General features: G+C 42.8%; 2 protein-coding genes across 13 annotated transcripts in view; both read left to right on the forward strand.

Annotated features, from left to right (window-relative positions):
- The window catches only part of LOC611901 (phospholipid-transporting ATPase FetA-like), a 123,527-nt gene extending 120,186 nt beyond the window's left edge, over nucleotides 1-3,341 (forward strand). For all 5 annotated transcript variants that reach the window (XM_038552728.1, XM_038552727.1, XM_038552730.1 and 2 more), the window contains 5 exons: nucleotides 876-1,121; nucleotides 1,305-1,443; nucleotides 2,082-2,212; nucleotides 2,322-2,477; nucleotides 3,159-3,341. In XM_038552728.1, the coding sequence (XP_038408656.1) occupies nucleotides 876-1,121; nucleotides 1,305-1,443; nucleotides 2,082-2,212; nucleotides 2,322-2,477; nucleotides 3,159-3,233 (747 nt within the window). In that variant the 3' untranslated portion in view covers nucleotides 3,234-3,341. The remainder of the gene's footprint in view (nucleotides 1-875; nucleotides 1,122-1,304; nucleotides 1,444-2,081; nucleotides 2,213-2,321; nucleotides 2,478-3,158) is intronic.
- Nucleotides 3,342-11,782: 8,441 nt separating this feature from the next.
- The window catches only part of RUSC2 (RUN and SH3 domain containing 2), a 70,458-nt gene continuing 65,125 nt past the window's right edge, over nucleotides 11,783-17,115 (forward strand). For 7 of the 8 annotated variants that reach the window (XM_038552740.1, XM_038552734.1, XM_038552741.1 and 4 more), the window contains exon 1: nucleotides 11,785-12,080. The gene's annotated coding sequence lies outside the window, so the exon portion shown is untranslated. Of the gene's footprint in view, nucleotides 12,081-17,115 lie in introns of all 8 variants that reach the window. The other variant, XM_038552742.1, reaches the window with a different exon arrangement.

Below are 17,115 nucleotides of genomic sequence, written 5' to 3' on the forward strand. Positions count from 1 at the left end.
TACCATACCTCTCCCTCCTTTTCTATCCCAACCTCTAGTCTTGGGCACAATGAATAGAAAAGAACCTCCAAAGAGGAATAAAATAGCTAAAAGAGGACATGGTGAAATCATGGTTCCTGGTCTCCATCAGAGTAGGAAGGAAAATTCTCCACAAGGTAGCTGCTAGCCACAGAGCAAAAAGAGGGACAAGTTTTGTCCTATGCAGCTTCAGTTGGCTAATTCTAGTGATCTACAACCTCTCAAAAACAAGCCCCAAGCTTTGTTATTCAAAGTTTCAGATTTAGGAATGAAGATGATCCAATGGCATCCACATAGAGAATCCTGTTATCTGAGTTCACTAGTAGTATGGGAATGGGAGGAGCATCACAGAACATGGATACCCCCATGTGATTAGCTGGTCCCCATTTGCTTCCCCCTCTTCTTTCGCTGGCTTTTGAGGCAAAAAAAAAAAAAAAATATATATATATATATATATATATATATATATATATATATATTCCACAAAAGGAACACTTAAAACTGGGGACTAATGTCACAACTGCCCCCTCATCCCAAGCTCCCATTCTCCCTTCCAGCTACCCCCAACCCTAATTACCCTCTATCTCCCCAACTCTGATTGCTTCCAGGTCCTTATCACCATCTTGACCTTCTCCTAGCTTTCTTCTGTACTTAGATCATTGCCTAGAGTGTAGGATTTCAGGAAGGGTCTGTGGCCACTGCTCTGTTCTCTGGTTCCACTTCTCAAATAATCCATGAGGAAGTTCCTAGGCAGACTGTCAGCAGACTCAGTCAGGCGAGAAACTTCTACTCTGATAGAGATGGGACCTTCTATGGAGAGACCCTGAGCCTTCCTCCTTACCCTCTGGTACTTCCAGGATGTGAATGAAACATGGAGTCTACGCTTCCCAGAGCTGTATGATCCAGGCCAGCACAACCTCTATTTCAACAAGAAGGAATTTGTGAAGTGTTTAATGCATGGGATCTATAGTTCCTTCGTGCTGTTCTTTATCCCTATGGGGACCATTTACAACTCAGTGCGCAAAGATGGGAAAGAGATCTCTGATTACCAGTCCTTCTCCCTGATAGTGCAGACTGCCTTGCTCTGGGTGGTCACAATGCAGGTGTGGCTGGGGGAGTGGGGAGTAGGGGGCTGGGAGGCTTGGGTGGGCCGCCTGTCTGGAAGGGAGGGAAAGAAGGAGGGAGGGAAAGTGAGGAGGGATCATCCTCTACTATGAGGCTGGAGAAGGGAGGTAGCTGATATATCCCAGGTTGTAGAGTATTGCACATAAGAGAGTGTTTTTCAGATTGCCTTGGATACAACCTATTGGACGATAATAAGCCACATCTTCACCTGGGGTAGCCTGGGTTTCTACTTTTGCATCTTATTCTTCCTGTACAGTGATGGCTTGTGCCTAATGTTCCCCAACGTCTTCCAATTCCTAGGTAAGTCTATGCCCACCCAGTGTGTGACAAGGAGGTGGGGGTTAGGGTTGGGAAGTGTGAACCAAGTATATTTGTTTAATAAATGTTCACTGAGCAGTTATTACTATGTGCTAGGCTCATAGATAGGAATAAGACATTGTCTCTGCCCCAAAAGGACTCAAAATCTATCTAGAGAAATATTTTATCCTATTAGGTTTTCTAAGATATTTTCAAATTTCTTATCTAACTTAATCTTTGTAAGCATCCTTTGAGGTAGAAAGGGTACCATTTTAGAGACTGAGGGTTTTTAAAAATTAAATTACTCAAATCTAGCTCTCCTGGTTCCCAGTCCAATATCCTTTCTACTGTGGCATACTGCTTTATTATCTCCCACATTAATTTCCCTATCTTTCATTCTACTTTGGTGGGAAAAAAATATAGAGAAAGTAGATATTAGATGTATCTAGCTCTCACCTCTCATCAAGCCACTCATTTTTCCCCTCCAAAACCCTGTAGAACTCTGTGAATTCACATGCCTTTAGAAGGAGAAAAGTATGTGAATTTACAGAGACTTTGGCTGTACAAAGGACTTCACTATAATTCTTCTGCATTGATAAGTTCTGGCTGACAGCCTCCCTCCCATACCTTATTGTTTACAGGTGTGGCCAGAAACACTCTGAACCTGCCACAAATATGGCTGAGTATTGTCCTCAGTGTAGTCCTCTGTATTTTGCCCGTGATTGGTTACCAGTTTCTCAAACCACTATTCTGGCCTGCCAACGTGGACAAGGTGAGTGGAACAAGGAATCTACCCAGATATAATTCATGGCCCTTCTTTGCCTTTGCCTTTGTCTTTGCCTCTGTGGATAAAAACCCTGTCCTCTCTGCTCTGGCTGCAGATTATGGACAGAATTCATCAATGCACAAGACCTCTACTGCCACTCCCTAAGCGGACTAAGCTAAAACATGCAAGCACTCGACGTTCTGCCTATGCATTCTCCCACAAACAGGGCTTTGGGGCCCTCATCACTTCTGGCAAGACAATGAAGTCCAAGGTATTCAAAAAAAAGCAGCTATCTTTTTAAAAAGTAGAGGCCCTTAGGAAAATCCCAAAGGAATCATTGCTCTTCATCCCTTGTATTCACACAACTTAATAAGGATGAATTAGAGTCCCAGGGAAACCAGCACACTCCTGCCCTTCTGCTCTCACTCCAGAGGCTCAGCCTCTTCATTCCCTAGATGGTTGTGCCCAGGTAAGGCAAGGAACAGTAAAGAAAGAGCCCCCAGATATCTGTCAGAGTTGTACAATTTCAAGAAAAAGTGATGTCAGGCCTCCCACCAACCCTTCCAAGTTTTAATCCAGAAGCAAATATGGAAATGATGGGTAAAGGGGGCAATGTGGGAAAGAGAAAAGAAAATATGACCTAAGAATCTTACTTTGGGCGCTGTTTCCTATACCCAGAGCAACCATAAACCTTGCCAGGGCCCCACACAAACATATCCCACCCAGGCACCCTTCTCAGGTTTAACTGGGGGATTCAGGGTGAGTCTTTTACTGGCCTTGGATCTCAAAAGGAGGAGGCAGCTATGACAAGTTGGTCATAAAAAGCTGAAGGAGAGTTTCTGGATACCCCCCCCCAAAAAAAGGAGCTGATTCCTGCCTTGTTAAGACAGCTCAAGATTTCGACTTCTTCCCTTCTTTGACCCCTTTGACCCAAGAATTGACACCTTTTCAGGCATCAGAACTGGGAGAAGGAGACTGCTGGGAATGCTTAAAAATCTTTCTTGAGGGTGGTATAAGCCACAATTGATGAACATTTTTCTTCATCCTGTAAAATTACTTTGAAAAGAAATTGTATGTATTTGGGAAATGTTTCTGAGAAGTTTATGGAGTAATAAATTGCTTATTTTGGAGTGGAGAGATGTGTATGATCTGTTGGATCTCAATGACAATAATGTCCAAACAGTATCACTAGCCCACAGATCCCCACCACCCTCCCCACCTCCTTTTTCTCCTTCTTCAGCTCCATTTCACTTTTCTGCCCTTTGTTGCTAAACTCTATCTCGGCCTCAGTATGACCATATCCTTTAACCATATAGCTTTATCCCCTTTACACACCTTAAATATTGGTTCCCAAAGCTTAGTACTAGATTTTCTGCTTATCTTTCTTAGTATGCTTTTCCCAAGTGAATGCATGAGTTCATTTACCAACAGAAAGAAGATTCTCAACTCTCTTTCTTAGAGCTTTCTATCTTAGAACCAGATCCATTTATTAAACTGATTCTGAAATCCTTCATTTATTTGAATCTTAGGAAATTCATACTCAATCCACCAACTTGTATTAATCACTTTTCCCCAAAACTCCACCCAGGATGCCATCACCATCATCCCAGTCACCCCAGGCAGTGATGGAAATCATCCTATATTCTCCCTCTAATGTCTAATAAGTCATCAAGTAATTTAAACTTTGCATCTTTTTTATGTTTTGTTTTCCATTCCCTTCATTATCACTACTCTTGTTCAGACTTTTATCATCTCTCACCTGAATTGTTGCATAAAATCTCCCAACTCATGTTCCTGGTTTTCCCCTGTCTAAAGTATCACCAGTACTACTTCCAGAGTAATCTTTATAAACAGCAAACTTGATCATGTCAAACCCCAACATAATGAATGTACTAAATGCTACTGAGTTGTATACTTTAAAATGGTGAATTTTATGTTATATTGAATTTCCCTTTAATATTTTTTTGAAAGATCAGATTAGGCAGTCTCCACCAAGAGCTTACTCTAATTCCTCAGTGTGACTTATATACCTGTCGTTTTTATTTACTTGTTTCCCTGTGCATACCTTTCTCACTGACACTTATCACAGGGCATCGGAATCATTGATATACTTGTCTGTTCACAGCATATAATAGGCCTTTAGCAAATGTTGTTGAATGAATGAACAAATGAAAGGATATTGAGATCTGCTTCTCTGCCTGTTATTATTATTATTTTTAATCCTTTTCCTGAGCAGCATCACCTCCCACTAGCTCAAACCAGAAACCTGGAAGTCTTCCTGGACTCCTCCCTTTCCTTCTTCTAATCTAGCCCATTCTTTACCAAGTTACATATACTCTATCTTAGAAATGTCCTCAAATCTTCAATCCCTTCAAATCCCTTACTACTCGTCCCCAGTCCCACTGCTTTCATCATTTTTTGTCTAGATTATGGCAACATCTGCCTCTCTGGTCTCCTGCCTCGGACTGTTTCTTTCCAATCCATTATCCATACCACAGAGAATGACCTTTCAAAATACAAATCAGATCGTGTCATTTGCCAATTTAAAATCCTTTAATGACTCATCATAGCTTTCCTACCTCTATGCTGCCTACCTCTCCAGCTTCATCATCACTTTCTGCTCCATATGATCTCATTTCTGCCCAAACTATTTGTAATTCTTCAAAGATTTCATTGTCTTCAGAAGCCTCTATGCTTTGTCTCTTTGTATTCTCTCCTCTTAGAATAAACTTCCCTCCTTTGTCTAGTGAATTCTAACTGCTCTTCATTCTCAGCTTTGGTCACTTCCCCAAGGGCCTTCACTGACACCCAACCTCCTATGCTGAGTTGGGTGCTTCTTCCTTGCTCCAGACCTTCCTTGTATGGACCACCTTGTACATTTTTCTTATTTTTAGTTCCCAAGATTTGAATGTATTATTACTCAGATGCCTATTTTAGTTGTGGTTTACTTCTCCATCTTCTCTACTAGACCATGGTCATCTCCTTAAGGACAAGAACTTTGTTTCATTATTGTATTCACTACTCACATTTAGATTTTTAATGTTTTTCAGGAAAATAGTAAATTAATAAAATCTACTACCTTGCATTTGTCCTAAACTTGCCTCTTACCCTGTCCTTTCAAAACGAATCTTATCCTTTGATATCTAGTATTCAGTTATACTTTAGGGGTCTCTTTTTATGAAATATGGTCACTCATGGTCTCCCTTATAAGCCATTTGTAAGAGAATAGTTTGGAGGGGCACCTGTGTGGGTCAGTCGGTTGAGCATCTGCCTTCAGCTCAGGTCACAATGAAGTCCCAGGATCGAACTCTGAGTCAGGCTCCCTGCTTGGCAAGGAGTCTGCTTCTCCCTCTGCATCCCCCACCCCAACTCCTCTCTCCCACTCACTCTCTCCCTTTCAAATAAATAAATAAATAAATAAATAAATAAATAAATAATAAATAAATAAAATATTTTTTTAAAAAAAAGAAAAGAGGGATCCCTGGGTGGTGCAGCGGTTTGGCGCCTGCCTTTGGCCCAGGGCGCGATCCTGGAGACCCGGGATGGAACCCCACGTTGGGCTCTCGGTGCATGGAGCCTGCTTCTCCCTCTGCCTATGTCTCTGCCTCTCTCTCTCTCTGTGACTATCATAAATAAATAAAAATTAAAAAAAAAAGAAAAGAAAATAGTTTGAATCTACAATATCTGCCAAAGCTCCTGAACAATCAGCATCCTCTACTGGTGGTTTAAATGTATCTTAGGATATAGGAGTCTCTATCTGTGCAGAGGAGAACATGCCACATTCCAAACTGAGGGGTGAGATGACCATGCAAGACTTGAAAAAGGGGAATGTGAAAAACAAGTATGCAACTTTTAATCACCTCACCCACTTTGAGAAAAGAGCCAAAAATTCAGACATTCATAAGGGATCTTTAGAGAGAATTGCTAGTGGGTTTTGAGTCCCACCCGCAGCTCAGTTCAAGTTGTGAGAGTTTTAAGGATATTATTTGGAGAGACTGATATAATAAATGTGTTTGGGGGATACAGAGAACTCATACCTAACTCGTACCTGGAAAATCTAAAAAGCAGGAGAACAACTAGCTATCTGTTTTATGGCCAGATAGAAGAGGTGGCTATGGTGAGATTGGCCCACACTCCCACTGTTTTTCAGGACAAAGGGATTAATGGGAACTCCCCATAGACCACATATGGGCCATGTAACAGACCTAGTTAGGGTTTCTTTATTCTGTTAGAGAGACCATCTGAAAAGTTGAAGAGATCTCAGCAGAAAAAAGCAATAGATCTGCTATCAAATGCTTAGAGATTTCTGATTAGATTAAAGGTTGCCTGAGGGTGTGATTGACTGTAAAGGGGCATGAGGTGAATTTTCTATATCTTGATTTTGGAAGTGTTTAAATGGGTACATGTATTTGTCAAAACTCCTCAAACTGTACATTTAATATCTGTGAATTTTATTGTATATAGATTATACTTCAATAAAGTTGATTTTTTTTAATTCTTAGAATTTTTTTTAAAGATTCATGTATTTATTTTAGAGAGAGAGCGAGTGCTCACAAGCAGAGGGGACAGGCAGAGGGAGAGAAGTAGACTACCAAGAATCTGATGTGCAACTGACTGAGCCACCCAGGCACCGCTGATTCTTAGAGATTTCTAAAGGAGCTGTAAGTGACCAATTAGAGCTGAATTCACCTACATTAAAGTGATTAGAATATAGGAGAAATATCTCCGCCAACAGAGAAGGAATCTCTGAAGAACCTACAAAAGGGCTCCTTGAGAAAGAGTCCGCTTTTTAGATACTTGTCAACCACTAAAACTAGTTTGTGGTAGCATTAGACAAGTAGGAACCTTCCTTATCTCTTCTCCCTCCACCCTGCTCAAACTCTGAAGAAGTGGGGTAAGGGAGAAGAGATAGACATCTACTAAGCCTCACTCCCTTTTCCCACCTAACATGGGCACCTATAGTAGGGCCAAGCTCAGAGATAGGAAAAACCGTAATTTTTAAAGTTTGAAATTTAAAAAACTATTTCATGGTCTGGCTATTTTAATTATTAAGGTAAAATAAATTGATTAATACTGGTTGCTACCTAAAAATGACCAGAAAATTCAAAGTATGCAGTCTCATAGAATGGGTTTAAAGAGTGGAAGACAAAATAAAACGGTTTTATAGTCATCCCACAAATCCCATTCTTTCAAGGTTCCAGTTTCTCTCTCTCTTTCTCTCTCTCCCTTACTCCCTCCCTTCATCACATTCATCTATACATACAACAAATATTTATTGAGCATCCACCATGATATAGGCACTGTTGTAGATGTGGAGATACAGTGAAAGCCAAAAAGGGGGCAGCCCGGGTGGCTCAGTGGTTTAGCACTGCCTTCAGCCCATGGCCTGATCCTGGAGACCTGAGATGGAGTCCCACCTTGGGCTTAAATCTTAAGGAAGAAAGAAAAGAAAAGAAAAGAAAGAAAAGAAAAGAAAAGAAAAGAAAAGAAAAGAAAAGAAAAGAAAAGAAAAGAAAAGAAAAGAAAAACAGAAAGAAAGAAAGAAAAAAAAAACAGCCCAGAAGAGAAAGAGAATCGAAAAAAGAAGCAAAGCACCCCACCCAAGAAATCCGAAGAAAAAGACATAAGAAGGCAACGATACATTATCCAAGAAAGAAAGGAAAGAAAGGAAAGCCAAAAAGGTTTCATCATGTATCTTACATTCTAGTAAGAGAGACAATAACAAAGTAAACAAGATCATTCAGATAATAAGTGCTATGAAGATACTTTAACGGTGAGGGACTTTGAAGAGGAAGGGGGCGCTACTTTAGTAGTCACAAAAGTCCTTTCTGTGAGGAAAGTAGCATGTGAAATGAGACCTAAATGACTAGAAGTACCTAGCCCTGCAAAAACCTGATGGAAAGGCCTTATAGGCAGAATAAAAAGCTAGTTAAAAGTCCCTCAGATAGGAGCTTTGTGTGAATGAAAAAGAAGCCAATGTAGACAAAACATGGTGAGCAGAGAGTAGAGCAGTTAGATAGATATGATGGAAAACAGTGGAGGGCTTTAAAGGCAGTTTGAAAGATTGCTCAGGCTATACTATGGACCATAGAGGTGCAAAAGTGACATCAGGAAAACTAGGAAGCAATTAAAGTTGTCCAAGTATGGCATGGTGGTGTCTTAGAATAGCAGAGAAATAAGTGGATGAATAGAGGATATATTTGAAGGTAGAATCAAAGAATTTCATGGATTGACTACCAAAGATGCAAGCACTGGTTTATCAAATGATCCTATGGATTTTCGAAATGGCTTCTTCTCAGATAATTAGGGTACTAAATTCATGGATTACTGACCCTTCCCATACAGCTCCTGATGGGGGGGGGGGTGAATTTAGATGGTCACGTTTGATGCCAGTTGACTCTACTACCCCTAGCCACACTTGGCCAAGAATGGATATATAACTCACTATAGCTTCTGTCTCTCTAGAAATTAGAATTATAACTCCAATAAACTAGGTCAGTGATGAGGACAGTAGTTGAAAGGTCATAGAGTTTCAGGAAGTGGGGCCTCCATTTTAAAGTGGCCATGATTTGCTTTATAAAGGTAAGTGAGCCAAAAAACCCAGCCTGTATTAGAAGAATGAAGCAGATGTCCAAAGAGAGACTAGGCACTCTTTCACATGAGGGCTCAGTAAGTTGGGTTCAGTAAGGTCATCTTTTTCCTTGAACTAGATTGAATAGCTGCTAATAGCAGAATCACAGAGACAATTCCAGTTTACACAGGCCAGGTTTACACTCTTTCTTCATTTATAGCCTCTTAGGAATGGGGAAATGTCACAGGATCAACTGGCTCACCCTGCACCTTTTTCTTTAAGAATTTGAAGAGGAAATAACCTTATTTACCATCTTCAGAAAGAGAGAAACAAGGGAGCAACTCTTAGCCCCAACATTTTCCTGAAATTCTAGCCCCAAATATTTTAAGATATGTTCAGAGTTTTTGAGAAGATTCAGCCCTGGAATACTCTGGGAGTCATCCTAGTCATTTGCTCTATTTGCTCTATTTTGCCCCCTGCCTCCAACAACACATTTAATTAACCGTTAAGACCTATTGATTCTGTATCCTAAATCTACCTCTTTTCTAACCCCTCGGCTACTGCTCTAATTTAGACCTTCTCACTTCTCATCATAATTACCACAGAATCTTCTAATTGGGTCTCTTTACCTTCCTCTAATTCAATATCCACACTCCTACTAGAGTGAGATTTCTAAAGTGCAAATCTGTTTCAGTACTGGTAATGATGCAAAATGTTTCTGCCCATGACAATGCAAATGATTCCTTTTCCTGATGATGCAAATCAATTTTGTCTGGTAGAAAATACACATTTACAAAAGTCAAATCCTCATCTGAATCAGTTTTAGTATCTTACTGGCTTCCTCACTAATTAGTGAATTTAATATGTGGGCTTTTTTTGTTTTTGTTTCTTTTGTATAAGACTCATGATTTTACCTTGTTAAAAAGTATCCCTTAACACAAATAACAGGGGTAACCTATGCTTCCTGAAGACAAAAATGAGACTATATGAAAGGATAGAAAGATGTGCCATGAACTCAAGGCAGGAATCAAGCTGAACCTCAGAAGTGGAACCCACTGCTAGAAGATCACCCAAGAACCTGAGGAGTAGTCTCTTTGTATCTAGACTTGGCTCCTCTCTTTGCAACAGATTGATCGTTCTCAGCAAACTGGTTTTTTCTTTGCTACTTAGGCCATTTGGAAAGTAAAAGATGGTCACGGCTCTCAAATTTCCATTGTAAGTCCAACCATGAGTAAGGGTATAGCTCTGCCCCAATTCCAAATTCTCAGGGAAGGGATTCAATTGGCCTAGTTTGGGTTAAGTCCCTCTCCTGGACCACTTAACTATACAAGCATACAGCTTTTGACTGGTCTCCCTACTAGCAGTCCTAGCCCTCTCCACGTCCCCCTCAGAATTTTATTTCTAAAATTCAAATTTGACTTGTCATTCCTCTGACTGCGTAAAGCCCCTCAGTGTCTCTCCACTGCTTACAGGATGACCCATAACTCTTTAGTATGTCATAGGAGGTTCTTCAACACACACCTGACCATTTCTGCTGTGCTCTCTCCATTGTATCCCACACTTCAATCATATCAGTTATTTTGCTACTCTGTTCTTTTGCACGCGCTGATTTCCCCACACCTTTTATCTCCTACTCATTCTTCAAAACTTCTGTGAAACCTGAGGATGCATTACACAGTATAACATTTTGACTTTGACCCAAAACTATGTGAGTGGTAGGATCTCAGTCTCTAACTCTTTCACTGAGCATGGAACCAAGTGAGCTAATTATTTGCTGAATGACTGCCTGCCCTCCCCCCACTTTGGCTGGAAGAAGGAGACAACAGATCCTCAAAGTCCCACATACATCCTGCCTGCCATGAGAAGCAGAAGAGCATGAGTTCTCTTAAAGAAAAAAAAAAAAAATTCTTGACACTTGTTAAAGATGGTAAGGCAGACCTTAAGGAGCATCACAATAGGTATGGGACCCATTGCAATGGAATCTTGCAGTAGGGGAGGCTGAGCTCAACTCAAACACCAAAAAGCACAGTGGGCATTTTATAGCCAAGGGGCAGAGTAGGGGTCAGCGGATACAAAATTAGTCTTTGGTCTTTGCAGACAGCTATAATATGATTCTGTAGCTTATAAACAACAGAAATTTATTTCTCACAGTTCTGGAGGCTAGAAATCCCAGATCAGAGTGCCAGCATGGTGAGGCTCCCTTCTCCAGATGTGGATTGGGCTAGGGACTTCTGAGAGATGTCTTCCCTAAGAGCACTAGTCCAATTCATGTGCCTCAAGAGATTTATCACTTCTCAAAGGCCCTGCTTCCTAGCACCATCACCTCTGGAGGTATTTCAGTGTGTGAATTTCTGAGACACACAAAACATTCATACCACGGATAGCAATGCTAGGAAGGTCTCAGAATTCTTGCTAAAGGCCAGGGTGGTAAGATATGGAAGGTGATCAGATACCAAATTGGGTGGGGGATTCTCACCAGACTGACTTAGCAGGATTCTTGCTCAAACTGGATTCTACAGGGAAGCCCAAGGTCAGGCCTAGTCCAGCAGAGGAGCCTGACTCAAGTTTTGGTCCAAGGAGAGTGTCTTTGTCAGTTCCAGGTTTTACCAGGGCTTCTTAACCCTGGCGATTACACGGGGTACTTTTAAAAACATCAAAGCTTGGGCGCCACCCAACGACCACTACACTCCCATCCCAGTGATCCTGACGGAGACCTGAGGTCAGGCCTTGGTTTTACTGCTCTATTGGGAGTTTCTGCTCTCCCGAAGAGGTTGTGCTGGAGTGCCAGGGTTAAGAACTGCTGCTTCGGGCGAAGGTGGGTGTGCAAACACACCCAACTGCGAAGCTATTAGCCCCGCGCCCACGGTCCACGGGGTTCCCGAGCACCCGAGCGGCGCAGGCGGCGCCCCACCCCGCGGGGGGGCGGGGCGAGGCGGGGGCGGGGCCGCGGAGGGCGGGGCCGCGGCCGAAGCCTCGCCGCTCCCCTCGCGGGAAAGCACTGCGCGTGACTCGCTGCGCCCATCGCCGCAAGAAGCGGGGGAGGTGGGCGAGCACCGCCGGCCGGGAGGACCGAACCAACGCGCCGTCCGCGGGGGCGGCATGAGGGCAACCCAGATCGGACCATCGGTGCCGCGGCTGCAGGGGGGACTGGACATTACCACCCCGGCTGGAGAGGAGGGGGACGCCGGCCTGTCCCGGCTGCTGCGCGACCCCAGGAGGGCGCGAGACGCCGCCGCCGCCCCGCCGCCGCCGCCAACACCCTCACCGCCGGCACCTTAGGATCACGCTGAGGCGAGAAACGAGGTAGGGACGCCTCTTTGGGGTTGGCGGGGTCCGGAAGACCCGTTGCCCTCACGTTCCAAGTGATCCCTTAGGAGAAAGCCCTGGGTGCGTCCCCGCCCTTCCCCTCACCCTGCGCGCTGGCCCTTCATCCGCACCCTCCGGGTCCGCTCCCACCCTCCGGACCGACCAGACCTGCCCTCCTCCTGACCCTTCTGCTCTACCATCCGCTGAACCCTCAAGCACCAAGGACCAAATATTCCTTTGGGCGTCACCCCAGATCCACCCCAACCGTCTCCTCAAACTGTCCCTTCGGTGGCACCCTCAGCTGACTCCCCCGTCATCGTTGTACCCACATCTCCTGTGGCAGCCCTGGGGGGGAGCGCAGGCGCCGAGCACCGAGCCCCAGGACTGTTGACGGGATGGGGGGCCTCCTTGCAGCCAGTGCCAGCCGGGCCCTCTGTGCCCCCCCGCCCCTTTGACCTCCCTAGCGGGTATCCGCCTGAGCCAGGCTAGATCTCTCACTCTCACCTTCGGAAAACGCCTGACATTTTGCCCGACAAGTCCCGCCGCCACTGCATTTACCAGCTTCGAAGGGCATGGTGATCCCGCGCCCAGGGCTGGCTGGGGACTGCCAGGCTGGCCCAGCAGACAGCAGGGAGCCGTCCTGGAGGCAAAGACCACACTCTATTCGTTTGTACCCCAGCTCCCCAACACTGTGCCTGACACACGTTTGCACTCAGTTAATATTTGATGGGTGGATAAATGAATGAAGGAGCCCAATGCAGAAGGTACAAGGCAGAGTGCTTTGGTGGGAAAGGTGTCTCTAGGCACATGAAGAGGGGAAAAGGAAGAGCATCTGGAGGGTTATTTGCGCTACTCATATCAGGAGCCTAAAACTGAATATACTCAGTCTTTCAATTCATGAATCTAATTTAATCAGGTAGGACCTTCTATGTATCAGATGTTTTCCACTAACCTTCTGTGTACTGAAAAAAAGTCAGAGCTGGGTACTGCAGAAATTCTTACTGGTAAGTGCCTTAGAGGCTGCCCAGATAATCTTGAAAGAGCTTTTGCCCAAGCGACCTGCTACTCTTGTCCTAGAGACTAACTACTCCCTGTGGGGAAATATTCTGGAGGTCAGCCACAGCCTTTAAAGCTGACTCAGTGTAGCCTGTCAGCTGGTGCTTCAGGACAGGTTGAGGAATAAAATCCCTCATTGGTTTTTGCCCTTTAGCTCCTGGATACCCCCACCGTCGCCCCTGAGAGATTGGAGTGGTAGACATCCCAGGCAGGCCTAATATGATTAAGATCAAATATTCCTAAATACTACTGTAGTATGATCAGGCCATATGGGGCCATTTATGGCCTCTCAGTAGACCTGAGTCAGACAGGGATTACCACTATGTGAACAGTATCAGTAATATATGAGAATGTGAGCCTTTTAAAGATGGAATTCTCAAAGAACAGCCTGAAACCTGTTTTTGTTGATTCTTAGGAGGATAACCTGAACAGATTCAGATTCCTGAAGGTGAGACAGGGTTCAGAGACCTCAGTTTTGGCCCAGGTTCTGTAGGGGAAGTAGATGACACTGCAGAGTGATGAAAAAATGGCTGGGAAGCTGTAGGAGTTGATAAGCTGAAAGTAGTTGCCTGACCAGTAGTGGCATTATTGTAACTGGGGCTCAAAGTATTAGTAAGTACAAATAATTATTGGAGTTTCTAGGAGGCAGTGATACAGCTTTGGGGAAGGAAGAGAGATCCCACCACTATCCCTATATTGTTACCTATGCTCCTCCTTTTGCTTACGCTTACCACCTTTGTTTCTCTTCCACTTTGAGCCAGGTCAAAATCTGATTTCCTCTGATTGTTTTAAGTGTTGAAAGTTCTTTTTTTTTTTTTTTTTTTTTTTTTTAAATTTTATTTATTTATGATAGTCACAGAGAGAGAGAGAGAGAGGCAGAGACACAGGCAGAGGGAGAAGCAGGCTCCATGCACCGGGAGCCCGACGTGGGACTCGATCCCGGGTCTCCAGGATCGCGCCCTGGGCCAAAGGCAGGCGCCAAACCGCTGCGCCACCCAGGGATCCCTGAAAGTTCTTTTTTGAGGCCTGGCCTAACAAGAAGCTGAGTATGTCCTCACCCATTTCTAGCTTTGATTTATCCTTCTCCATTTTCTCTTTTTTCCCACTCTCTGATCTGCCTTTATAAAGTAAGTCTTGGACCATAGAAACCCAAAGCAGGGAGGGGCTCCCAAACTGGAGTCCACATGGGCATTGCATCTGGAGACCAATACCTTTTTTGGTGGGGAAGGTAAAACCAATACATTTTTTTTAAGATTTTATTTATTTATTCATGAGAGACAGAGAGAGAGAGAGAGAGAGAGAGAGGCAGAGACACAGGCAGAGGAAGAAGCAGGCTCCATGCAGGGAGCCTGACATGGGACTCCATCCTGGGTCTCCAGGATCACGCCCAGGGCTCAAGGCGGCGCCAAACCACTGAGCCACCCAGGCTGCCCGAAACCAATACATTTTTAAGGAGCTTTTTTACTTTCATCTGTCTAGGCTCCCTATTAAGTAAGACCTCAGCCCAGAACACTCTGGATTTTTTAATTTATTTTCTCTTCAACTTACAATACTTCAGAGTGTTGCCAGATAAAATACAAGATGCCAAGTTAAATTTGAATTTCAGGTAAACAATAAAGTGTCCTGTATTTTTGTTTGCTAAATCTGGCAACCCTAGTTCATGGGGAGGCTTGTGTGTTCTAATTTTCTCTCTGCAAACTTAGGACAATAACTCACCCTTCTGTTACTCATACACAATGACTGAGCACTCTATTAAAAGTCACTTGACTGGGATGGTTCATGACACATTAGGTAAGGACAGGCTCTATAGAGATAGTATGATTGATCAATGTTTGGGTTACCCGAAAAACACTTACTCGGACACTGGCATATAATATTATAGTACTTGTCAAATGAGTCTGTCATGTAAAATGACCATATTATTTTGAGTGGCCAGATGTCAACATGGCTCTGAGAGAGATAGCTAGGAGTGGAGATGAGAGTGGGATAGGGGGTAGATTTCTAACAAAAAAGTGTAACTTGTAGCAGAACCTCTCCTACTGCATTAACTCTTTTTTTTTTAATTATGGTTATATATATATATATACACACACACACACAACATAAAATTTACCATTTTAACTATTCTTTTTTTTAATCCTTTTTTTTCATCATAATAACTATACTTTTGAATTTCCATCCCTTATCCCCCCATTCCCTTTCCCACCTCCTCTCTGGTAACCATCAGTTTGTTCTCTATAGTTAAGAGTCTCAGGGCTCCTGGGTAGCTCAGTCAGTTAAGTGTCCAGCATGATTTGGGCTCAGGTCATGATCTCAGGGTTGTGAGATGGAGCTCCATGTCAGGCTCTGCACTGGGGGCATAGTGCCTGCTTACTATTCTCTCTTCCTCACCGTCTGCCCCTCCCCCACTCCGGTCTCTTAAAAAAGTCTGTTTCATGGTTGTCTCTTTTTTTTTCATTTGTTCATTTGTTTCATTTCTTAACTTCCACATATGATTAAGATCTTATGGTATTTGTCTTTCTCTGACTGACTTATTTTGCTTAGCACTATGCTCTCTAGTTCTATCTGTGTTGTTGCAAATGGTAAGATCTCATTCTTTTTTATAACTGAATAATATTCCGTTTTATATATATATATATATATATATATATATATATATATATATATATATATATATCTCACATCTTCTTTGTCCATTCATCTCTTGATGGACTTAGGCTGCTTCCATAGTTTGGCTACTGTAAATAATGCTGCAATAAACATAGGAATGGGAGTACCTGAGTGGCTCAGTAGGTTGGGCATCTGCCTTTGGCTTAGGTCATGATCTAGGGTCCTGGGATCGAGCCCCACATTGGGCTCCCTGCTCAGCTGTGAATCTGCTTCTCCCTCTGCCCCTCCCCCTGCTCATGCTTGTGCATATGAGTGCTCTCCCTCTCTCTCTGAAATAAGTAAATAAATTTTTAAAAAATAAAAATAAAAAACTTAAGAATGCATGTATCCCATGAAATTAGTGTTTTTGTATTTTTTGGATAAATACCGAGTAGTACAATTACTGGATCATGGGGTAGTTCTAATTTTAATTTTTTGAGGAAACCCCATACTGTTTTCCATAGTGGCTGCACCAGTTTGCATTCCCATCAACAGTGCAACCTTTTTTCCACATCCTTACCAATGCTTGTTGTTTCTTGTGTTTTGATTTTAGCCATTCTGACAGGTGTGAGGTGATATCTCATTGTGGTTTTGTTTGCATTTCCCTGATGAGTGATGTTGAGCATCTTTTCACGTGTCTGTTGGCTATCTGTATATCTTCTTTGGAGAAATTTTAACCACTCCGAAGTGTACAGTTCAGTGGCATTAAGTATATTCACACTGTTATCCATCCATCACCACTATCCATCTATATATAAAATTTTTCATCTTCTCAAACTGAAACCCCATACTCTTTTCCCCAGAGCCTCTGACAACATTCTGCTTTCTTTTTTTATGAATTTGACTATTCTAGATACTTCATATAAGTTAAACCATATTATATTTCTGTGACTAGTTTATTTCTTTTACCATAATGTCTTCGGGGTTCATCCATTTTGCAGCTCGTATCTGAATTTCCTTCCTTTTTAAGGCTGAATAATAGTCATTGATATATATACCACATTCTACTTATTCATTCATTTATTAATGGACACTTGGGTTGCTTCCACCTTTTAGCTATTGTGAATAATGCTGCTATGAACATGAGTGTACAAATATCTATTCGAGTCCCTGCTTGTAATTCTTTTAGATATATACCCAAAAATGGAATTGCTGAATTATATGATCATTTTATGTTCACTTTCTTTGAAGAACCAGCAGATTGTTTTCCACAGGCTCTACTATTTTACATTCCCACCAGCAATATAAAAGGTTCCAGTTCTTCCACATCCTTGCCAACACTTGTTATTTCTGTTTTTGTTTTTGTTTTGTTTTTAGTAACAAAAGG

The sequence above is a fragment of the Canis lupus genome, chromosome 11 (genome assembly GCF_011100685.1).
Source record: "Canis lupus familiaris isolate Mischka breed German Shepherd chromosome 11, alternate assembly UU_Cfam_GSD_1.0, whole genome shotgun sequence".
Taxonomy (NCBI): domain Eukaryota; kingdom Metazoa; phylum Chordata; class Mammalia; order Carnivora; family Canidae; genus Canis; species Canis lupus.